Source organism: Cinclus cinclus, chromosome 22 (assembly GCF_963662255.1).
Source record: "Cinclus cinclus chromosome 22, bCinCin1.1, whole genome shotgun sequence".
Lineage (NCBI taxonomy): Eukaryota > Metazoa > Chordata > Aves > Passeriformes > Cinclidae > Cinclus > Cinclus cinclus.
Window position 1 is genome coordinate 2,752,167 of NC_085067.1, and position 25,370 is coordinate 2,777,536.

The following is a 25,370-nucleotide window of genomic DNA, read 5'->3' on the forward strand; positions in this document are numbered from 1 at the left end:
TGGCAGTAAGTGTGTTGCACAGGGCAGCATTGTTACCTTCAGGCCATCCAGGAAGACTCAAATTGCTCTTTTCCAGAGGTTTAGCTCCCCACAAAACTGCAAATTCTGTGAGGTGATAGAGGGCTCTGGCTCTGCCAGCTTCCTCTGCTGGATTATCCCTCAGGATATCTCTATTCCCTTCTCAGCAGAGGATCTCTTTTCTTTTCTGATTAGCAGAGATCCAGCAGGATGTGGGGAATATTCCAGTCCCTACACCGTGGGTTTATCCATCTTTCCCAGCAGAGAGGAGTTTTCATCTCCTAGCTCTGGACAATGTGGTCCATCCCATGTGCCTATGAAGAAAACCCACAGCTATTAATTACATCCAGCAAGGAAAGACAGGTAATTGCCTTGTGCCTGGAATCTCTAAGTAGGGCCACTTTCTAGAAGGACAATCCTCGAGCTGTGATTTCAGCAGAGACAGAGGAAAGCAATGTTCCCTGCAAGCTGCACTCCTGTCAGACACCCAGCAGTTTTTCTGACAGCCAGGATTTTTGTGGCACTGGCTGTGAGTCATTATTGAAGGAGTGTTATTCTTAAAACAGAGGAAGAGCGCTGGAGAAAGGAGGTGTTAGACAGGAAAAAACCCAAACCCCTTTCACACCTCCATCTGCTGTCTTACAGTGCCTTGCTACCAAACATTTACAAATTGACAAGTTTTATTGCAAATCCTGCTCCGCTTGTTAAAAATTCCTGCTTTTTGAAGACAGAATCAGACATTCAGCCTTTCTTCCCTACAATGCATATATTTTCCTTGTGTTTAGCTCCATGGAAAACAACAATTCCTACGGTTCAGCCTTCTGCCAGGAGAGCCAGGTTATTCCTAGCTGCACTCCCAGGTTTCTGCTGGAAAAAGGCTGCAGGAAATACAGCACTGGCAGGAATCTGCACTGGTTTAGCTTGGTTTGTTCTGCAGGTGGGCAGTGTCCGGCCAGATGCAAGCTGGGAATTGCTCTGGTGGAATAAAATCTTTTTGTTCTGGGAAGGGATTTGCAGTTCTCTTGCCCATCTCAAATGTGGCATTGAGAAGCTCCTCAGCCGGGTCTGACTGAGCTATGGCACAAAGGGTGACAGAACTGCCACGGCAGCTGCTCATCCTCTTGTTTTTGGCCACGCAGCCCTGCCCAGCTCACCCCGAGGCCGACCCCATTCCCCTTCCCTGCTGCTCTGGAGCTGTGTGTGCACATGGCCTGGACCTGCAGTGACTCACAGTCACACACTCGGGTCTCTGTGCCCCAGTTCTGCAAACATTTCTGCACAAACATCATTGTATTCAGCAGAAGAGACCTGGCATACTCTCTGCAGGCCTTGACTGATATTCTTAAAGCCCTGTTTTCTCTTTAAAGTTGGTCTAGGAAGTGATTTTGTCAATTTATCCCCCTCACATGTATGCCTGCATCACCCATTTTAAATTTAACTCCAGTGTCAGATCTGCAGCTGTTTCCGAGGCCACATCCATGAATGATTGCTGCTCCTGCCAGGTGCAAGCCTGAATAAAAAGGTCAGGGGCTGGGGAGAGGATTAAGCTTTGGCTCAGCTGTTTGCATTCTCACACACAGCACGGTCTGTCCATCCATCTGTCTGTCAGCCCTCACACACCATCCAGACAGGTGAGGAGCTGAATATTGGAAACAATTCGGTGACGCTCCTTCAAAACCGCTACACCGTGTCTGAGGTTTAAAAAAAGCTCCCCCAGCAATCCTCCAAGCAGCCCTTGGATCAGTGAAATTAGCTGTGCAGAAATATAAATGCAGAATGGCATGGGAACAGTCTCCCTGGAGACTGGGGTGGGCAGATTGGAGAATACCTAAATCTCTAAATGGTGGCTGAGATTTTCATGTTAAATTGGAACGGTTTTTTTTCTTCCCACACTTACCTGAGGAGATGAAGGAAGGCAGCTTATGGGCACTTAGCACATACACTGAGAGCAAGCATGAAAAATACCCAGGAGGCATCGAGCAAATCCATCTCCCTGGATCTCCACCTGAAGTATTCCACTGATCCAAGGCCTTTTGTACCTGCAGCAGTGAAAGCTGTTGGCTATTTTAAGACCTTCTCACGATTGCACTTCTGTTACAGCCCATGGGAGGCTTCAAATCTATTTCTGTATATTAGACATCCTTCCTCTTCTGACTTTCTTATCAAATGTGCAAAACAATCAATAATTCACTTAAGCCCTACATTCCCATTAGAGTGCACCATGACTGTGATTTAAATATATTTCTGTGACTGTAGAATGAGCAGATATCCTGAACTACCCTGGAAATGCCCTCTTACATGTGACAGCATCTCCTGCCACTCAAAGTAGTTTTATTTCTCCAGCTGTTAAATGTAGGACAAAATACTACTCTTTTGTTCTATATTAAGACCATGGAATAACAACAGCTGAGTTCCCAGCCTCTGTCCTCACGGATGGGAATACAGGATGAGGAATTAACCCCTGGCATGAGCTTTTCTCATGCTAAGTCATTAAGAAAAGCCAGATCTCCTTGATGCTCCCCTGCACTGGATGACAAAAAACTGGAGGTTGAGGAGCTGGGGGTTGCCTTCCTCCCCTTGCCGTGGCCCTCACCACGTACCGTAGGTCCAGGCTCACCTGGGATTTCCTTCCACAGCCTTGTTTGGAAGGACCTGAGGTTCATGTAGCTTGATTAAGGATAAAAAAGCAGGTTTGGACCCTCCTACCCTTAGCACAGATGCTGTCACACCTCCCAGGAATAAACTCATTCCTTACACCCCTAGGCTCAGCTGGTTTTGGAGGGGAGGGCTGAAATCCAGGAGATCAAGTGAGTTGACCAAGGCTCCAGAAGTCACAGAGGGTGTCCAGAATGACAGACAGCCAAATGCCACAGCCCCCAGACTTGAGACATCTGTCCACACCAAACAAGTACTAAAACTTCTTACCAGAGACAGCCTCGAGAGCCAGGGACTAGGACACAGCCTATCAGACCCTCAAAAACCCCCTCATATTTTGTCTGGGAACCTTCAACCTCTCCCATTTCCTCTCATCCCCGTGTTTAACGTTTTGGTATCATCAGCTCTGGGTGTCCAGAACATCCAGCAGTGAGGGCAGAGCACTGGAAGCCACACACAGTCCTGGTAATGACTTCAGTTCTTCCACCAGCTCTGGAAGAAAAAAAACACAAACAAACCCAAATCCCCGGTCCTGCATAATTGTGACACTGTTATTCATGGATCTTAAATCGTACTCCTTCATGAATTTTAATGTGTGGTCCATTTTCTTTGCACTAATCCCACATTAGGTTAGAAGCCTTTATGGAGTGAACATTTGCCCTCCTTCCCTTTTCATTCTCCTTCTGTCCCCAGGCACTGCCCTTGTCTCAGCTGGGCTGGCACTGAACTTCTACCAACATGAAAGTGTTTTTCTTATCAGATCCTCGGTTCTGTGCATCCCTGGCAAAAGCAGCAGGGTGGCTGCACAGGCAGCCTGGGAACAGCAGCTCTTTATTTTACCCTGGTTTGGCAATCTCGTGGGGTATGAGCTGTGCATTGCTGTTTGAGGCAACGCCTGTCTGCAAGGCTTTAGCACCATGCTTTTATAAATCCCTTCCTCCCCCCTCCCCCCAGCTAAAACCGTCTCCAGGAGTCATCAGGAAGGAGTGAAAGCCTTTCAGGAAATTCTCCTTTCCAAGGAATTCCTGATGAGTGGCACAAGAGCAAACCACATATGGTTCCACACCACCACAAGCTCTGAGATGCTGAACAGCCCTATTTTAAATTATACTTAGGTTAAAAGCCAGACAGGACCATGAGATACTCTCATATCACCTCCTGCAAAGAGCAGTTTGAGCCTGTTCTTTTGCTACTAAATTTAATAATTTGTTCAGCTGAAGTGATGCTTCCAAAGGGAAGATACCCAGATACAGTTTGGATGGAGGAGGAAGCCACCACTTCCCTTGGAAACCATCCCTGAGGAATCATTCTGCCAGGTCTGCCCTACAATAAACTGAGGCAAGATTCTCTGTGTTAAATTGCTAAGAATATCTCAAACCCAGCCCTTCCATGTGTCTCACAGAACCCTTATTAGATGAAAAAGAAATATTATAGAGTTCTCAGCTCTAAACTTCTAAAAATATGAGAACTTTGGTATATAAATGCATGGCTGGCACTGACGACAAGCGTTCCCAATTGCCTTTAATTCCACACCACTTACAGAACTTGGTAACATTTGTTTTTCTAAGATATCCAGAACATACCCAGTGTTCTAAGGATCCCAGCCCTGGGGACAGTCTGTGTGCCATGAGTGCATCAGGCAGAGGCAGGAATGAATCATGCTGAAAATCTGATTTGACCTAAACAAGACTGACCTGATGAGAAGCGAGGAGTCCAAACCAAGCCTGCAAATCCCATCTGTTTCTTATTTCTATTACGGGTGAGCTAAAACCCTAAATCCACACAGCTCTGAGCTTTGAAGCCAAATTTTGCAGCTTGAGTCCATTACTAGCAAATGATGACTGCTAGCCCAGTTCCTTAAATTGAAGGCTGGGATTTATAAATCAACATTAAATGAAGGAGACGTGTTGCAAGGTGAATAACAGCTAATCTGGGAAGGCACTTGGAGACAGAAATTCATGGATTGGTGAATAAATTGGCCCACCTCTTTGCTCCCCATAAAATTATTATCAAAACACTCATGGTTAATGGTGTTTTGAGGGTTAACTTGGTGTTTGAAAACCCCTCTGATGCTCCTCAGCTGTTGGGAGCTAATAAAACCCTGCACTAATTCTCTTAGTTATTGTATTAAGTTACAGGTTTTGCTGGGGGTATTTTGCAGCAATTTGATGTCAGAAAAAAAAATCAAATCCGCAAATCAAGCAGTTTTTTAGCTTTGTGAAAAATAAAAATGGGCATATCTGGGAAAAAATAATAAAGGCAAAAAAAGCCTGGTGTCTGTCCTTTAATTCCCAAGAACAAAGCTGGAGAAGGCTGGTCCCTGACTGAGGGTGGAATTTGGCAATTCCATTAGTGCAGAGCAAACCCCTTAAGTATATAATGGCTCAAGGACAATGTGGATTGGAAAAATAAGATTGAAGCTGTAAGGAACCTAATTATTTTCCATCCATTTACCTTCACATTAAACGCCAGGGTTTGAAGCTTCCCGGGCTGCTGGGGCAGCCATTGAGTTTTTGAAGTGATGCTCTGTTTATAGAATTGCAATTACTCAGTATTGGCCTTTGTTTGGAGAAGAATCCTGTCCGTCCTCACTAATGGCTTCTTCTGATCTCATCCAGTGTGGAGGATTTCCTGAGCGTATTCAAAACATTCTTCACTCTGCCTTTTTAGTTTAGCCAAAGGTTTAAGGGCTTCAGCACAAGAACTGTGTGTTTGAACAAGATTTGCTCCCTGACAGCTGATGCTGTGCCCTCTGTTCCCTCCCTGGGCTCACAGGCACGAGGGGAGTGATGGAACTGCTCGCATGAGAGATTTTTTTTGGGGGTAAGAACCTGTGAGTATGATGAGGAAGTGTCACCCAGAAAAAACTGTGGCTGCAACATCCCTGGAGGTGCTCAGGTGGGATGAAGCTCTGAGCAACCTGAGATTTTAAAAGAGTCTCTCACTGTAGAAACGAATGAGGATTGGAAAATGTCCACAGCAAAACCAGACTTAATTCACTTGCAGCCACCTGGTCCTTTGGATGAGGGTGAGGCTGGGGATGTAATTGCAGTTTCTGTTTGCCAGAGTGCTGCATTTCCATCGTAGGTTTAATTTTACTCTTTAGGACTTCATTTTTTTCGGAACTTACACAGAGAAAACAACCCTGGCAAGGCACGAGGGAGGGCAGGCTGGCAGTGCAGGGCATCTTGTCCCCTGCTGCAGTTCCTGGAGGAGAGGAGGTTAATTAGCAGATTGTAATCAGTGCCTGGGGGAGATCAGCACCTGAACACCTTTTGGGGGGTGCTGTGGGGCGATTTTGGGGTGCACACGGCTCATTAAACCCATTAAACAGAACACAGTTTCAGTGTGGACATAAAAAAAGACACCTCACTACTCCTGTCCTGTTGGACAGTGTTGGACACTTCTCCAGACTTTGTTTGTTCTCTCAAAAACAAACAATCAAACAAAGGGAGGAAATGGGGGAAAAAAATAGAATATTCTCACTACTGAACTGCAAAACAACATTTCCCCCCTCATTCAATGCTCTTCTATTGAGCCTAAACTAACTTACATCTACAAGCACAGCAGCAGTGTTTACAAACCAACCACTAAAGCAGCTATGTGACCAAAATTTCCTTCAGCCAAAAGAATTTTCACCCTCAGACTCATCAGACATGTCTGAGACACGTGTAATAACTCCCAGCAGTGCACACTGACAGGCTGAGTTACTGATTCTCCATAATTCCTTTTTTGTGCCATGAAATAGCCTCTCCTCTATCTAAAGCAAATTGATCTTTTCACCCAATCTATTGGGCAGATCTACCATTTAGTATTCAATTACTATTTCAGGAATAAAAGCAGTTTGTGATGCAGACACCATCCCACAGCATGAAGTCCTGGTGTCTGCATCAACCCCAGGTCTCTGGAAGGCAGGAAAGAAAACCAAAAACAACCACTTGGAGCAGCTGCTGCCTCTGCTGTCTTTATCATAAATAAAAACAATGTGAGAACCGGAGAGATAATCAGGGAAGAAGGAAAATGTTCTGGTCAGGGTGTTATGGGTGTCTGGAAGGCACAGGGTGAGCACAGAGGGGGATGGATCCTCTCTGGAAGAACCTCCTTGGGCTCTGCACCTAAACTGCCACCACTTAATGAAATATTTTGCAGTGAAAGGCCTTAAACTGTAACTGGAAGGAGCATCAGTGGTGACTGAGAGGGATGTCAAGCACAGCTCTCCAGGCTGGCTTTGCAGAGGTTCCCGGGATGGCTTTGCCCAGGCTCCATCCCCCGTGTGACAGTGACCCCGCTGCCCTGGGCTCCTGGGGGTGCAGCAGCCACAGCCTCATCCCAATTAATCATCTCCTAATGACTTTCTGAACTGGGAGGATTTCCTTAATTATACCACGCATTAGACTTTAATCAAGAAATCAATTTTTCACGCCACCCCAAACCCGCGGGTGCGGGGAGGGGCCCGCACAGAGTGGAATTATCAGCGGAATTCGGGAGCGGTGCATGCCAGGGCTCGGTACCGAGTCCAGCTGGAAGTGATTTAATTAAGATCCCTGCACTGCCCCGTGCCTGTGCCCTGCTCAGCCAACATTTTTTTTCTGTGTGTTTTTCAGCCACCTGACACAGATGCCAGGCAGGGCTTGGCTCCCGTGTGTCCCCCTGGACACGGTGGCAGAGGATTTGTGTTGGCATCACCCACTCCCACCAAGACCAACACAGCCCCTCCTGCCTCTGCAAACCCTCTGGAATTAAAGAGAAATCAGATCTAAATCCTGGGGGTGCTGGGACACTGTGACACCGTGCTCAGAAGTTAATTAAATATTAACATCACTTTTCTGTTCCACTTTTTAGGATGCTGCGAGCCAAGAGTTCATCTGAACCTCCTGCTCACTGGGGAGGGTTGATGGTTGTTCCTGACCCAAACCCTGATCCAAACCCTGATCCATTCCCTCTTTCCCTGGTTTTGTTGGGATTCACCCCAGCCCAGCAGTGCCAGAGCCAGCAGCTCCTTGCAGGGGGATCCCACAGGATCTCTGGGGTTTGGAGGGGTCTCACCCCAACCAGCAGCACATTCCCAGCAGAATTTCACAACACAGCATGGCTCAGATTCTTTACACTTGATTAATTACTGGGTGGGGTTTAATTCTCTCCTTTCTGAGGAGCTCTGGGTGGCAGAGCCAGCCCCAGCCAGTTTTATTTTCCCTGGTACCATCCTTCCTCCCATCACTCCCCTGCACAGATGATGAGGCTACTGGGACAGGGCTGGGATTTCCAGTACCTGCTGCCTCTGTGAGGAGCTAAAAATAAAAAAGTGCTAAAAATACTGAATGATCAAGGGAAAAAAATGCTAAACCCCAGAGATCTCCCTGGACTGCGAGGATTAATTTTAATTTCCCTTTAATCCGGACACAAATTGTGATGTCACTGCTGACAGGCACAGCTCAGCTCCGTGGACAGAAGCTTCCCCAACTTTTGGGTGCATTCCAAAGGAAAATGGACACACGACAAGCAGGAGGCCACAGGGCTCAGTGCAGGGTGCCAGAAATGTGTCCTAAATCCCTGCAGCTCCCAGTGTGTCCTTCCCCAGCTCCACACTTGGGTCCAGGCTTTGTACCTGCCTACAGCCACTTTTGGGTGCTCTGATCCTGTACCCCACTGGGGGAAAGAGCAGAAAAAAGGGACCAGAGGTCCCAGATTACAGCCTGGGCTTCTGAAAAATAAGATTTACCAATACTCTCCACTTTTAAGGGAAGGAAAACAGCGAAAGGATTGAATTTGTGATCTTCCAAAGAGACAACAAAATTAATCCCTGGAAGGAATGACTCATCTAAAAGAGTAAAGGATATTATACACCCAAAAAACCTCTGTGAGCACTGCAGAGACCACTGCCCAGGGCACACAACAGCCCCTCCCTCCAAATCCTTGGAAAGCACTTCCCTGTCTTTATCCCAGTTTGAACGTGGATAACACGAGGAGAGGGGCACACGCTGGGCTCTCCCTGGTCAGGCTCAGAGGAAGGATGCAAGAAGACATTTTGGGGGTGTTTGGGCAGGAAAGGACTCAGCCTCAGGAATATTTTGAGCACTGAAGGCCCTTGAGCAGACAAGGGCTCATGGTTTGAGGTGTGATTTATGTGCAGCAGCACATAAACACCTGAAACGGGGTCTTTAAAAACACCTTAGACTTCACCACAATGCTGCTGCTGTGGGGCTCCACGTGGGGAAAAAAAAAAAAAAAAAAGGAAAATGAAATGTAAGCAATTCCTTAAAAGCTGCTCCAAAAGTGCTTTCAGTCCAGGAGTGATCAGAGAGACAAGTCAATATTTTCCTGGAGAGGAAACGCTGCTGTGTTTACACCTGGTGCTGTTTGCTGAGCCCTGCTCTCAGTCCTGCTCAGTGTTTGCCCAGGGCAGGATGTGGGGAAGAATTCAGGGTTTGTGTGGAGGAAGCTCTTTGGTTTCAGGAGCTGCAAGGAATCTCTTCACTGGGTCGTGTTTCTCTGAGTCTCAAACAAGGGGCTGCTGTCGGGCTGGGCAAGGTGGATAAAACCCAAATATTTCATTCAGGAGGGCCCAGCCTGCAGCTCTGGTCTGCAGGACTCTTCCCATGTGGTGTCCTTGCTCTGCTTTTAGGGAATATCCACCATGGCTGCCTTTAAGATTTCTCCTCCAAGAGCTTTTAGGCACCTGACCCAAAAATTGGTGTTTGTGCCACCCTCCTGTGGCAGAGGCTGGCTGTCACATGTGACACGGGATGGAGAGACCCATGAGGATGGGAACGAGCCCTGCAGCACCTTCCCTGGGGAAAGCTGGGTCTGTACAGGTTAATGCTGTGCATCCTCAAGATCCCACCCAAACCCTGCACCCTTTGTTCCCTGGCACAGGCACTGCCCACCCAGAGCAGGGAGCAGAGCTCACCCAGCCCAAGGTGGGAATCTCCCACAGGAAAACTTACAAACCCCTGAAAATGGTGACCAAAATGGAAATATTTCCCTGGGATGTGACAGGATGAAGACACTGGCAGCTCCCTGGTGTGGGTGACACGGAGCTGAAGGGCTCAGGAAGGTGCCCCCACGATCCCTTTGCTCACCAGCCTGGGAAGGAGCACAGAGCTCTGCCCTTCCCAGCACTGACAGCTGCCAAAGGTCAGGATTAAGCTCCACAGACCTTGGCAAGGGTTTGTGCAATGAAATGCTCTCCAACACCTCAGGAAAGGCTGGGCTGAGCTTCACCTCCTCTCACTCACTGGAGATTGGGGTGGTTTGGCTGGGCAGAGCAGCCAGGGGACGTGGCCGGGCTCCCTGTGCCACCAGGATCTGCTCCAAATCTTCCCCCACGAGCCTTTAATCAGCTTCCACCTGGGATTAGCTCAAACATTCCCAGCCTCTGGTTCAAAATAGCTTTTCTTGCTTGTGGGTAACTAATCCAAAAGGAGCCCTGTCCGTGTTAGCCAGCACCTCCAGCCAGGGTGGGGTTTTCCTAAGGCTTGAACATTGCCTGGTTCCCAAATTTTTTTGGATTGAGAACCTAGGGCATGGAATGTATGTGTTCAGAGCTGGGTTGTGATGGGGATTCACAGAAGCAGCTCCAGTAACCCCAAGCAAAGCCTGGTCTGGTCCAAGGCAGGTACAGAGAGCCTAAGAGCCCAGTTTGGGCTGAATTATTTGTATTTTGGGGAAAATTTGGGTTAGGCACAAGGGGTTTCACTCAGGAGCTCACAGACCCTCTCCTGCTGAGAGCAAATCGAGAAAAAACCAAAAAACCTCCCTGTGAATCTGAGGCCACCAGGAGCTGGGGATGAATTGAGTGGAAAAAAACCCCAGCGCCTTCTGCAGGATGGATCCTACAAAGTAAAAGAGCAAAAAACTGCTGAAAACCCACAGAAAAAAACCAGCTGCCACAGCACCCAGAGGAGCAGGCAGGTTGGGAAGGGACGTGCAAGCAGTCACATCCCCAAGTGCAGCTGATGACGTGGCTATGATTTAATAAAGGACATTATTAGTGCCCTGCTAATGGCTCCAGGCGCCGCTGGCTGCTGGCAGCTCCCAGCCCCGGAGAGCTCATTCCCACCAGGCTTCCAAAGATTAAATTCACCTCCACAAGCCTGCAGAAGGATTTGCATCAACAGTCCCCCATCACAGCCTCCTCCTGCTGCCCCCATAACCAGGCACAGGGAGCCACAGCAGCTCAAATCCCACGGTCAGACAGAAATCCCACCTCAAATTAAAGACGGCACAGCCTCAACCCTTCAGCCACTTCATTTCCTCCCCATAAAACCTGCTCCCACCTGGCTCCTTCCTTCTGACCTGCCACAACACCCAGCAAGAATGAGCAGCAAAACCCAGCTGAGCTTCCAGCAGCAACACCACTTCAAACAAAAGCTCCTTCCCAGCAAAAATACATCCAGAAACCAGCAAAACCTGGGAACTGGGGGAGGCACTGGTGATGGGCACAGCTGGTGGCCTCAGTGGCCTCTCAGCCATCACTCCTGGTGTTTCCCTAGCCTTTGCCTCATCAGCAGGGGTTGGGGTGTTGATGAACTGCCCAGAAATTGATGCTGGCTGCTGAGGTGTTCATTTTTGTGTCCTCAGAGCAGGAGTTTTGGCTGAGCCCCTGTTTTGTGCCACGAAGGCTCTGCTGCTTCCCCCTGGTTCAGGCAGCATCTGCACCACACTTCATCTCCAGGCAGGAAACTCCAAAAAAAGAAAAATCCCAGTGAGGCACAGATGGAGCAAATCCCCCATTTCCACAGGGTGAGACATCTGCCAGCAAAGGCACTTGGCAAAGATGGGGAACCTGCATCAGAGCTGAACTCCCCAGTGCTCCAGCTCCTCCAGCACCAGGGCTTGGCTGGGACAGCCCCTCTGTTTCTGTCTGAAACCTCCATAAAAATAGCACAATTATGGGAAAATCCTTGTCCGAGTGGAAAAGAAAACACCAGTCTGGCTTCCCCGAGGAAGCAGAGCTCTATAAAAGCTCTCCTACAGCATTTGCTGTTTCTCTCAGGCATCCAAAGCCTTGCTCAGAGCCCTTCACCCAGGGGCACAGCTCTGTGGGGCGAGGTCGAGCCCATGGTAAAGGATTTTATGTTTTTTTTTTTTTTTTCCCCCAGCATTTCACTTCACCTCATCAGAAGTTTCCATACACTGGGAACAAATCGTCTGCAGGAGCTTTTCCCGTGGAGCCCAGCAGGGCAGCCCCTGCCAGGAGCAACTCCTTGATCCTGAGCCATAAATAACAGGCCAGGCTGGAAAAGCTCCATGGGTTTGGGATTTTTTTTTTTTTTTTTTGGTCACAGAAGTCGAGTTGGTGATGTCTGTCACCCCCTGTCCCTGCTGTCCTTTCCCTGAGCCCCCCAGTGCCTTCCCTCGCAGGGCTCATCCCTTTACAGATTTGGGGTGCCCTGACAGATGGATGGATTTAATCCTGGAGAGACTAAATTAAAGGTGCCCATCCCCACACCAAGTCTGTGCTCCAAACACCCCAAGATTCCCCAGAACACGGCAGAACCCTGCCTGGCTCTGTGGTTTTGGGGTGCCACATGGAGAAGGGTGGCACCAGGGCTCTGCTATTTCCCCTCTGCAGACAGGGCAGAGTCCCCCAGGGGTGAGCACATTCCAGGTGACATTTCCTTCATGCCTGGCTCTCTTCTGTGGGACATTTCTCGGTCAGCAACAGAGAACAGCCTCAGCTCTATTTATACCCCACCCTGGAGCCGGGTAAAAATAACCCTGGCATGTTTGGCAGCCTGAACGTGCTACTGAAAATCCTCCCTGTCAGTGAGAAAACCCTGCTGGGACAGAGCTGGGGTCCTGATGGGAAAGAAGGAGCTGGGGAAAGCCCGGGGGCATCCATGGGGTTGGATCCCGAGCTGGGGAGGAAAGGGGTGGAGTGAAACTATGGAGCAGCATCCCCGAGTCCCAAAAATCCGTCTGGGAAAGCAGAGCAGGAGTGTCAGATCGTTCTTGAACCGGGATTAAAGGCCACTGGTGCTGCTGTGTTTTTAGCTTCGTGATCGTCCTTTGAAAAAAAAAATCCCTCATTGTGGCCGGTGGGATGGGAGAGGAGTCAGGAACTGCCCCAGCTCAGCCCTGCTGCTCTTTATAGCCCTGGGGAAGGTCAGGGTGACTCCTGCAGCACTGTCACCTCGTGGGACTGGGGACCACTGCCCACTCCTCACAGGGTTAAAACCGTTGGGTTTGGGATGATCTGCAGGAGCTGCAGGGGCTGCAGGAACAAGCCCAGAACCAGGAGCTGCCCCACACAGACCCTGCAGGTCATTTTTGGGGATGTCATTGTCCCCAGGAGAGGGGCAGTGTCTCTTAGGGACACACACAGAGCGTCCCAGGCTGGTGTGGGGCCAACAAGAGCAAGGTAAGGTTTTGGTGAAAGCAAGATCCGATTACCTGACCCCAGTGTCCCTCTGCCCAGGCCATGGGATCCATCTCACCTTCCTCGGCCTTTCCCAGCTCCCAGGAATCCCCCAGCTCCTCCTCACCTGCCTCACCCCCAGCTCCTCTCAGGTGCAGCTTTGCCTGAGCTCACCCCCAGTTCAGGGCTCCGAGGAAGGTTTAAGTTTCTTTTTCAGCTCCATGGGGAATTAAGGGCACTCAGCGGCATGGGGCATGGGGACAGGGAAAGGGACAGGGCATGGGGACAGGGACAGGGCACGGGGACAGGGCACAGGGACAGGGCATGGGGACAGGGACAGGGCATGGGGACAGGGAACAGGGACAGGGCATGGGGACAGGGCACGGGGACAGGGCACGGGGACAGGGACAGGGCATGGGGACAGGGAACAGGGACAGGGCATGGGGACAGGGCACGGGGACAGGGACAGGGAACAGGGACAGGGCATGGGGACAGGGAAAGGGACAGGGCATGGGGACAGGGCACAGGGACAGGGCACAGGGACAGGGCACGGGGACAGGGCACGGGGACAGGGCATGGGGACAGGGACAGGGCATGGGGACAGGGAAAGGGACAGGGCATGGGGACAGGGCACAGGGACAGGGAACAGGGACAGGGCATGGGGACAGGGCCAGGGAACAGGGACAGGGCACAGGGAACAGGGACAGGGCATGGGGACAGGGACAGGGAACAGGGAACAGGGACAGGGCACAGGGAACAGGGACAGGGCATGGGGACAGGGACAGGGCACAGGCACAGGGAACAGGTCCCTGCCACCTCCAGCAGCAGGATGAACAGGGATTGCATCAGCCCTTCCCAAAAATCCCAAATAAAGCTCTGCCTTCCACCTGTGTTTGTATCTGAGGTGGAGGCTGCAGGAATTGCTTTATCCCATCCCCTGGAAGCAGCTCTGGATTTCAGGGATTTGCACAGAATAAAGCAGAAACCTGGACTGGCAGCTTTAGTACTTGAAAATTTTATTTTCTCAAATGAGCACCAACACATATTGTAAATATGACAAACAATACGCCTCCCTCTAATACTGAAGAACTATATACAATGTACAAATACATGAAAAGGTGAAAACCAATTATTTGAAAACAAAACAATTGTATTTATGACTGAAGCAAATGACCTGAAAGAATATGCAAAAAAATTAAAATAAGATCAAAGAAATAAAAGTGTACACAATTTGTAAACACAAGAGCATCCATAGACAGGCTGGTATTGGAAATATTGTCCTTAGTTTTGCCAGTGGGGAAAGCATTCCCATTTCCTTAGGAAGAACAAAACAAAGGATACACACAGTTGTAACAATGAGAACAGCTTATTTGTGGTTGTACCTTACACAATGCCATTCTGCTTGCATTTAAATATGTTGATTTTTTTTTTTTTTAATTCAAAATGATTTTGTTTCCCCTCTTCTGCTTGTTCTTTTTCACCATGATTTCTGCAGAAAATCCCTGTCTAACCTGATTGCTTCTGAGCACTGAGGCCTCTCCCGTGGTGGGAAGAGCTCCTTCCCACTGAGCTGAGCTTGGTGTTTGGTGTCCCCTCTTCATCCCAAAACTGCTTCACGTGGAAGCTCCTCCCAAAGCAGGGAAGTGCAGTGAAATGCATAATTGACACTCTCACAGAGCAGTTAGAAAAATGCATACAGAGAACATTCTCACTTAATCATCACGAGAACAACAGGTTTGATTTCGCAGGGTTTGGTTGGTTTTGGTTTGTTTTTGTTTTTTCCTGTGTGGTTTGAAGTCGTGTACACCAAACCCAGAGAATTAAAGAGTCTGCAAGAGTTCTTCAACAGCTCCTTGCTCAGCAAAACACAGTCCAGTGGTTTGTGCTGTTGGTCCACTTTGGGATAAAACAAGAGACCAAATGAAATAAAAACCAAGAAGGGCGAGAAAGGGGAAGATTAAAGACAGAAAGAAGAACAAAATAAACGAACTTTACTGCCACGAGAGGTAAACTTGAACTTGTTATGTAGCAGCCTGGTTAAAAAACAAAAACAACAACAAGAAAAACCCCTCCCCTCAAAAATAAAACCAGGATCCAAAGATTTAGGGTTTAGGTAAAATCAACATGGAGTTAAAAGCTCCATCCTCCATCCCTGCTGCCCTCAGTGAAGGTGAGGCTGCAGCTCCTGTCCAATCCCAATTCCTGCAGCTCCAGATCTACTTCACTCCAGCCAATACTGGTGCAAGAGAAAACCCCAGGCCTGGATCCCACAAAGCAGGGAAAGTGGGAACTCCAGGGGGTTCCTGGGCTCCAGGGAAAGGCACAGGGGAACTGGAACCCTCTGAGTGCCTGCAGCCCCTCCCAGCCCAAATATCCCCCCAAATCTGCCAGCTGGGAGTCCCCTCTCCTGCCACAGCCACAGGAAACACGGATTCACCTCAGAGGACAACGTAAATTATGATTTTTGTTTCCCTTTAAACATATTTTTCAACAAATACAGAAGGAAACAGGATCATCATAAACGACGACGACAAAAAAAAAAAGTGCTCTCAGGGAGGGGCTCTGAGAAAACAGCACCAAATATATTATTTCTTTTTAAAAAATTAAATATTATTTACAAAAGTATATTTCACAAGATAACGTCTGGGGGTTTATTTTTTTCTGCTTTTTATATATTAGCATCTGAATATTTCTTACAGGGGTCAGGATTTCACACCAAGACAATCCACCAAAGCAAAAACAATTTAAAACTTGATCAAGTCTGAGCTTTGGGGTGGGTGGGGGGGGATGTAAACTCAAGGGTGCTCACAGCTGCCCAGACACGAGGCTGGACAGCAAAAAAAGGAGGAAAACTCGCTGCTGTCCATGTTTTCCTGAGGATGCTGCCCATGGAAAGCAGCTCCCACGGGCCACATCTCCATTTCTCCTGGGAAAGGGCCCCAGCTGGCTCAGCTCAGCAGGGAAGTTCTTTGGTTATCTCTGAGTGTGTCACTCTGTGGCTCCCCCAGCACAGATCCCAAATTCCTGCCAGCTCCCAGGGGAATCAGCAGCCAACTAAATCAACTCTTCGTGTTCACTGGACACACACAGGAGCTGCACAAGGCCATTCCTCCTCATCCACCTGTGCAGGACATCACAGCCACTCCCCAGGGAATTCTCTGGGTGCTGGGGACAGGCACAGCCACACATTGGCTTCCCATCAGGGCTCGGGGCCAGGCTCTCAGCAAGAGACTGATGGGACAAAACCAATTAAAAGCAGATTAAACCTCGCCCTATTCAAGTTTGGACTGGTTGCCATTAAAAGCCCAACACTTGTGGCCAGTAAAAACCAGCCAGGTCTGATGGGGCATTGTCCTTTTTTTGTCCCAAATGAATGGATAAAAACATTTAGAGCTGACAGCTCTCTGGAGTTGGTATTTCTCAGAGCAGTTCTCTGCACAGCCCTGCCTTTTATATTCTTTTTGATCAGCAGTCACTGCAAATATCAACATCAAACCATGAGCCCTGTGTGCTCTTCTCAACCTCACAGGATTTGGGATGAGACCTTACCTCTCCCAGCTCCTTTAAAGGCTCTGTGGAGACTAAAGAGCTCTTTGAAGAACAGGAATTACTTCCCACTAGTCAAAACCCAGTAAATTGCCATGGATCCTCAATGAAAGGACAGGGAAGTGGCACCAGGGCAGTGCCAGAGCCCACAAGACAGCAGGTGCTGTGGAATTTTTGATTTTTCCTGGATTTGTCACTGGAGGGAATGTGGCTGATGGAAGCAGAGACAATCCAAAACAAAAGCTGAAGCAATTGTTACACAGCCAGAGCAGAAGGGTGAGGGCAGAAGCCACCTCTGGACAGGTAGGTCACAAACTCCATCCCCTGCAGGAGCCTGGACAACTCCACCTCATTTCTCCAAGGCTGTCAAGAACAGAGATTTGAGAGAGAAAAAAAACAACCTTTGCTTCATCAGGTTTGGGTTTCAGCACAAGGATCCAACACTAAATTTCCACCCTGATCCTTAAGGAGAGTCTCTATTCATATTCCCTGTCAATAAAACAACAAATGATTCCTCCACAGACCCCTGGAATCTCTCAGGGGTGGGGGCCAGTGACAACAGCTTACAGCTCCAAAGCTTCTGTTTCATAAGGAGTCACCACCCCCTGCACAACACTCTTTCCTTCTGGATTAAGAAAGATTTCCCCCCGTGGATTAACCTACTCGAAAGGATTCTGCCAACAAAAAGAAAAATTCACTCGGGGAGAGAGAAAACAAACTCAGCTCCATAGTCCTGGGTTCTGCACCAGATACTGGCTGGATTGCTGCAGAGCAAACTCCTCGTTGCTATTCTGGCCTAACACAGCTCCCCTCTCACACACGACGCCCCTTCCCCAGCATCCACCTCAGGAAGGTGCTCAGGAATTCCCATGGAAAAAATTAAAATGGGAAGGACTCCTTGTCCCTTGCAGTTTTGACATCCACATCTACCCCTCAAGGCATAGATCATCCCAGGGGTGGTGGGAAGATGTTTAATTTCTATTTTTCTTTCCCATTCTCCCCGTGCCTTCAACGGGCTTCTGGGAGTGGGAAAAGGGGAGGAAACCTCAGGACTTGAAATATCCACCTGTGCAACACAACCACCAGAACTCGGCTCCCTCCTCACCCCACTTCTGTGCCAGGCTCCCCCAGTGGAACCTGGCATTCAAGGAAAAGGTTCTGAAACAACATTTTCCTACTTGCACTTGTGAAAGATTGGTGAGACACTGCCAAGGGTGCTCAGGGGAGGTCAGGAAATCCAGGGGTACCCTCTGGAACTGTTTGTCCCCATCCTCCTCCTCTACAGAATTTCCTCTCCCTTGCCTCATACGTGCCTTTTTTCACCCCACCACATTTCCTAAGCTGCAACTCCAGCCTCCTTGTGCCTGAAGTGGTTCTCTCATCCTCTCTGAAGGGCTCAAGAGTCAGGATTTGGTTTCTCCATCTGTGAGGATGCTCCCCACAGCTGTGCTCCACTGGGATGTTCAGTCTCCCTACCCTGAACCAGCAAGAAACAGGAGAGGCAGGCCATCTCTCCAGCCTCCAGGTCCTGCCCCCTCACACAACGAGTTCATAAACAGCAAACAAAATACAGATTGTGGGGGGGACTGGTTCTGCCTGGGGCTCAGCTGATGGATTCGAGATTCAGAGAGAAAACGCAGCCGTGAGGTAATTTCTGTCCTTTTAGACAAGGAGATATTTCTCTGTCCTTTTTAGACAAGTAGGTATTTCTCTATCCATTTAAACAAGTAGATATTTCTCTATCCATTTAGACAAGTAGATTATTTCTCTGTCCTTTTTAGACAAGTAGATATTTCTCTGTCCATTTAGACAAGGAGATGGTTTCAAGCCTCGCTTAACCAGGACTGAAAGGAGAAGCACAGCATCACCTTCTGATGGTTCCCTCACTCCCCCACCCCTCTCCCACCTTCTCCTGCCCAAACCTCGGGCACCTGGGGAGGTGCCAGGAGAGCCCAGGTCAGGCTGGGTCGAGCACTGGGCACATGGAATGGCTGTTGGGCGTTCGGTGCATTCTCTGAGCCAACGCCAGAACAGAGAGAGAAGCAGCCAGGGTCAACTCACAAACAGATACAAAGCAAAGAGACAGAGAGACAGAAATTTAGAGGCCAGTCACCAATAAAGATGGAGAAGGGTGTGAAGATGCTCCCGGGTTGCAGAGCCTCTAAATGCATGGAACCAAGCGTTCAGTCACTCTCTCACTCTTGGATAAATGTTCGGTTGGATGGCATCTCGTACACGCTGCTAGGCTGGGCTCTTCCCACTCAATCCCAGCCATTATCCTTGATCATGTGAGCTAGTTCAATGATGTATTTGCCTTCTTTATACTTCTGGCTGCTTTCAAAAGCGTGTTCCTAAAATGAGATGAGGAGGAGGAGTGAGATTCAGGTGATGTTTGGGTGTAAATCGTGATATGGATCAGACTGGGGAGTGCTGGTGCAAGGTTGAGCCTTGCCCATAGAGAAAAAAAATCAACTACAGGTCTTCTGTTAGCTCTCAGGAAAATTATTTGGGATAAAAAAATCTTAAATCCTGCTTCTAGAAGCTTAAATCCTGCTTCTGGAATCTAAAAAAACACACACACACACACACACATATATATATATATATATATATAAAATCCTGTTTCTAGAATATCAAATCCTGCTTCTACAACTTTAAATAGTGCTTCTAGAATGTTAAATCCTGCTTCTAGAAGCTTAAATCCTGCTTCTGGAATCTAAAAAAACACACACACACACATATATATATATATATATATATATATAAAAAATCCTGTTTCTAGAATATCAAATCCTGCTTCTACAACTTTAAATAGTGCTTCTAGAATGTTAAATCCTGCTTCTGGAATCCTAAATCAGGCTTCTAGAAGCTTAAATCCTGCTTCTGGAATCTAAAAAAACATATATATATAAAAAATTCCTGTTTCTAGAATATCAAATCCTGCTTCTACAATCTTAAATAGTGTTTCTAGAATCTTAAATCCTGCTTCTGGAATCCTAAATCAGGCTTCTGGAATCTTAATTTTAAAAAACCAAAACAAAACAAAAACCCACAACCTGTTTCTAGAATATGAAATCCTGCTTCTACAATCTTAAATAGTGCTTCTAGAAGCTTAAATCCTGCTTCTGGAATCTTAAAGGGGGGAAAAAAAATCCTGCTTCTAGAATATTAAATCGTGCTTCTGGCATCTTGAAATCCTGCTTCTGGAATCCTAAATCCTACTTCTAGAATCTTAAACCCTGCTTCTGGAACTTTAAAAATTTGGCTTCTGGAACCTTAAATCCTACTTCTGGAATCTTAAAAGTCCTGCTTCCGGAATCTTAAAAAAAAAAAAAAAAAAAAAAATCCTGCTTCTGGAATCTTAAACCCTGCTTCTTCTTCTGGAATATTAAACCCTGCTTCTGGAATATAAAATCTTGCTTCTGGAATCTGAAAAATTCTAGAATCCCAAGTCCTGCTTCTAACTGTCTTTACATGCTGGGAAAAAAAAGAGTTGGCAGCATGAATGTGCAGATTCTGCAGGCCAAAGGCAACTGCTCCTAGGGCCAGGATTTAGGGATGACTGGTGGTAAAATCCAGCTCTCTCCAGGGTGGTTTGGGAATTTCTTCAAGTTTGTTAGAAATTAAATGGTTCTTTCTCTAGGAATGGGATGGATTATGGAGAATTTAATGTGGGAAGGGAGTCCCAGGAGAAGATCCCACTCTGAACAGATCTGTGCCTGCAGCTGTGGAAGCACACAGGGAACCTCTGGGACCCCATCCCTGAACTTCTGCATGGATTCCTGCCTCCTCATTTTTTTGATGCTTTCCTTTTTACAGCTTTTCAACTGACTTTGTGAAGAATATTTCTGTCCAGAGGCCACGGACACAAACTAGGATTTTTTTAGATACTGGTGAAAAGGGACAAAAATGGTGTGGGCCTCCAGAAGCAGAAATTAGGAAGTAACATTAAACTTTATTGGAAGATAATTGAATTTTTGAAGAGCAAACAGATAAACTCATGTTCTACAGTATTTCCAGTGGGAAGGACACAGGATTAATGGAGCATTCCATTATTCTGATAACATCTACCAGAATAATAGAAAAAAAGAGAGTGTGAACCACAAGACTGAAATTTAAGTTAAATGTCACCCCACCAAAACCAGGTGTAAATTCTTAGCAAAAAAAACCCCAAAAACCACATTAAAGCAGATTCTCCAAATGCAACACACACAAAGCAGGAGGAAAACAGATGGTTACAGATGAAAACCTGCATTTTGGGCTCCTAAAATACTCACATATTTCCAGCCCAGCGTGGTTTTGCAGTTTTCACAGTAAATATCTGCCACGGCGTGCAGTCCTGTTAATAACACCCGCTCCTCTGCAGGGCCACAGCCCACGTTAACTCTGGGACAAAGCACAGATGCTCCCCATTAGTGCCTTTCCACGTCAAGATGCTCCAATAAAGCTGACAATGATTTCATTGCAGTGTTTGAAAACATGAGCAGGAGGTTCTGAGTTTCCCAGCTGTGCCCAGAACAAAGCTCTCTTGTAGTTCCAGAGCAGAATGAAAAGGTAAAATGGGATTTTTATTCAATTAAAAAACTCAATGAAAGCTTTGAACGGGAGATTAATAACACTCTTGTCACTTGTGATAATTAGACATTTGAGAGAGATTCTCATTCTCAATTTGGTAAAATGGTACTTTTACTTTCAAAATTGAAAAATGTGACTGAAATCAGCAGTTCTGCTGAAAGACAGACCAGCAGTGACCTCCCCAAAAACTACTTCTGGGAAAATCATATTTAGTTTTTACGAAGTGCATATTTAGATATCATTTATCTCCACATTTACAAAACTCTGGCTCTTTGGTCCAACTACATCCTGGGAGAGGAGGATGACTCAGCCATTATCTCTGATTTCTCAACCTGATGATGAAAAAAATCATCATCACCTTTTCCTTGCTGCTTATGTGAAATCTCTACACGACTCAAATATGAATCAGGGGCTATTTCTGCCTCTTTCCCCAACCATTTTCAGGAAGCTCCCAAGTCCCAGGCAGAGGTTTTCTGGAGGAAACTATGGGTTGTTTGTTTGTTTTTTTTTTTTTCCTTTTTCAGGAGGGTTTTGTAAAATGCACAGGGTACTCACACGGAGTTGAAGAGGTATGCTCGTCCTTGGCTGCCCTGGAAAGACTGGAAGGCAAAAAAACAAAGCTCAGTTGGTTGTTTGAGAGGAAAGAGGCAACTGTTCTCCAGCTCCAACACCTGCCCTGTTCACAGCACACACCTGGAATTTCCAGTGTTTTCATATATGCCCAATGTGCTGCTCCAGAGCTGAGTTTTCTCTCTTTATGTGCCAGCAAAATCTCTTATCAACCTTTTTGGTGTTTATGAACTTCATACCTCACCTGAAGGCTGCCAAAAATTGGTTTGAATCTCTTTTCCAACTGCAATTGCACATGGATTTTTGCCTTGGGAATTTGCTGCTGGACCAAGCTGAGGGACTGGGATCTGTCTGTGCACACAAACACAGTTCTGAGATTTCACAAAAAGCCTCAGCCTTGAGTGCAAGCCTCATATTTCCCCTGGGGCCAAACCCAGGAGGAGATGAACACGGACAGGAGAACCACAGAGCAAAAACCAAAAACCAAACGACCCCAGATAATCCAGGCACATCCTCTCTGCCTCACATTTCCTCAGGATCTCAGAGCATCACCAAGGCAAGGCAGTGTTTTGGAGGGATCAGGGCAGTGCCAGCCTGGCATTCCCAGCAGATCCCAGTGTGCCACGTCTGTGCCATCACCCTGTGACAGTGCCTGGCTGGCAGGCACCAAGTGCCACCTGCATTTTTAATGTGCTTTGACAGGCATACACTGAATTAAACATTTGGTGCTTGTGAGCAAGGGCTGGGTTGTCTGCACACAGGTTACCTTGTGGGACATCTCAGGGAATGTCTGCACTGAGGGGCAGGGGCTGGCAAGTCAAAAAACAGCTTTTCTGGACCATTTAATCCTTTACTTTGCACCTCACCAGGAACTTGGAATGTTCAGTGATTTTCTTAAAACCTCGGCTGATTTCAGACCAAAAATCCTTAAAAGGGGGGTGACAGGGTTTTGAGGGCAAAGAGGAACATTCATGTTTTGCCTCCAGGTCCTCTAACCTCTATCCTTTATTTGCTTAAGAGCAAGCCCACATCACAATCTCTGGGGGGGTCCCTGCCCTACTTGGGTTGTCCCCTTCCATCAGTGCCCAACTCCTGCCTTGGGAGAGGCAGCCCAAGCCCTGACAGCTTCCTTGGGAAGATCCCCAATTGCAAAAGGATCTTTTCCACAGAGCAGAGGCACCTCAGAGGGCAAAAACGCCACGGGGCACCCGGGCAGGGAGCCACAGCCAGCAGTGCCAGCTACCTGTGAGGTCAGCATGGCAGCAAGGGCTCTGCCAGCTCCAAAATCCCTGCCTGGCACACAACTCCCTGGGTCCTGGAGGGATAACTGATCTTCAGAGGACTCTGAAGCCCAATATTAGTTGCCACCCAGGGCACAGAAGAGCCACTGTGGACCCAGAGAGGATGCCCGAGGCACTGGGATATCTTTTTTGACTCAGACAAAAGCAGTGCCCTGAGGAATGCCTCTTTTCTTGGGGAGGAATTAAACAGGACACATGGCTCAAGCATGTTTGTGTAATTGCAATTATTAGAGAAGCTTCTTTTGATCCCTCTGCAGCACTCTGAGCTCTGTGCTCCTGCTGCTGCCATACCCCACAGCCAGCCAGCCTGGCTGCTCCCAGACACACCCTGCAGCATCCCAGTGACCTGGGGGTGAAAGGGGGAACCCAGAGGATGATTCCCTGGTCAGAAAGGAGGGTCCACGCCAGACCTGGCTGCAGCAGGCACTGCCTGTCCCTGCTGCAGGACTGGGATGCCATGGAAAAGGTTCAGGAATGAAACACCAATTCCCACAGCAACGTGTGTGCCACCAGAGCAAAATGAAAAGCAGATGAAGCTTTCTCATCATCCAGCCCTTCCCAGTAAATATTTCTCTGTAAACACCAGAGTGACTGAGTTTGCCAATAACAGCAACTATGGGAGCAGAGCTTTTACTGGGACAGAAATAGGATTTTTTGTTCCTGTCTGTCTTTAATAAACAGCAAACCCAGGCCCATCAGTGCCGGGGCTCACTGGACATTGTTCCACTCCCAGGGACAGCAGCATCCTTCCAGAGGTGCCTGCCTTTCCTCCCAGCTCAAACCAGTGCTTGAGGGTATCTAAGGGATGGTCACTGGGGGAAAAAAATCGCATTATTTATCCCCTGCCCAAGCAGAAGTTTTCAACAAACCCCTGCTCAACTTTCAGTGCTGTCTCAATAGTCACCTTCCAACCAGCAAAGGATTTGGCAAAACATATAAAAAGAAGGGAGAGAAGTCTGGTACCCACAAGATTCCCAGTGCATTTGTCCTCTGTAAGACTAAGCTGTCTGAATCTTTATAAAGGCAGCTTTTATCTGGGTGTTGTAACCTGAGCAGTTCCTGGAGATGTTCCTGATCTTCTAGCATGCCAGAAAAATTGGCATATGCTGCAATGGGAACTACAAAATCAGAAAAAAACAGGTGTATTTATACACAAGCAGATGCTCTTGATTTGTTTTTGTTGTTTTGTTTGTATTTTTAAGAGACACGCGAAGATTTCCACAACACATTTGATTTTCACTGAAGTGACAGCCAGCAGCCAGACCTACTTTCTGTGCTCTGCATTTTCTCTGTGGAGATTTTCCTAATACACATTTCAAAGGTGCATCTCAATCCCCCTCCCACAGAAATCCAGACTCTCTGAAACAATAGCTCCTGGCATCACTTTCCAGCTGAAAGAGATGGAAAAGATCCTTCTGTTGCTGGCTCCCACTGGAAAGCCAAGCATGTATTTTTCCTTGCACTGCTAATGCTCAGGGTCTGGCTGGAAACAACACATCTGGATGTGCCAGCAACACAACCCTCCTTCCCCATCCTGTCTGAGCCCTCTAAAAAATCAACTCGAGCTGTTGGGATTGGAGATGCACAGCAGCTCACTCCTCCTGATACTCAGCTCAGGAGCCCTCCCCACTCCTGGCTGCTCAGGAGAGAGGCATCCAAAAGCTGCAGGGCCCAAGGAGTGCTGACTGGAGCATCCAGGGGGAAGCCACGAGCCTGGATCAGCACTTCGGAGCAGATCCTCTCTGTCCTCAGGGCAGAAGCTCCACATTAAAATGCTTTGGCAGCTGCTCTGGTTTAAAAAGCTCCTGCCACCCAATTTGCAGCCACTCTTATGGCTCCTCAGCTGTGCTGATCCTAAATTAGAGCTGTGAAATCGTTGTTTTAAAAAGCAGATGTTTTGCAGGGGGTGGGTTTGAGGGAAATGGCTTTTGCCTCTTTGCCCCGTTAGCCAGATAAAGGACAACCCCAGAGAGTGCTTCATGGTCACAGTGTGGGGCAGACACAAGCCCTGGGGAGGAGGGAGGTCTCTAAATGTGCTGGCAGAGTGCAGAACTGGAGCTCTGCTGAGAGCCTGAGCCTGCAGAGAGTGAGAGTGAACCTGAGCCTGAGCCTGAGCCTGCAGAGAGTGAGAGTGAACCTGAGCCTGAGCCTGAGCCTGCAGAGAGTGAGAGTGTACCTGAGCCTGAGCCTGAGCCTGCAGAGAGTGAACCTGAGCCTGAGCCTGAGCCTGCAGAGAGTGAACCTGAGCCTGAGCCTGAGCCTACAGAGAGTGAACCTGAACCTGAGCCTACAGAGAGTGAGCCTGGGCTTTGACAGACCCTGCTGAACCAGCCCTGCTGCAGGAG

At 47.9% G+C, this 25,370-nt stretch overlaps 1 protein-coding gene across 2 annotated transcripts in view; it reads right to left on the reverse strand.

Annotated features, from left to right (window-relative positions):
• Positions 1–14,028: 14,028 nt before the first annotated feature.
• Positions 14,029–25,370, reverse strand: part of YPEL2 (yippee like 2) — a 33,453-nt gene continuing 22,111 nt past the window's right edge. For both annotated transcript variants that reach the window (XM_062506828.1, XM_062506827.1), the window contains exons 3-5: positions 21,710–21,753; positions 20,857–20,965; positions 14,029–18,930 (exon numbers count right to left, since the gene is read on the reverse strand). In XM_062506828.1, the coding sequence (XP_062362812.1) occupies positions 18,841–18,930; positions 20,857–20,965; positions 21,710–21,753 (243 nt within the window). In that variant the 3' untranslated portion in view covers positions 14,029–18,840. The remainder of the gene's footprint in view (positions 18,931–20,856; positions 20,966–21,709; positions 21,754–25,370) is intronic.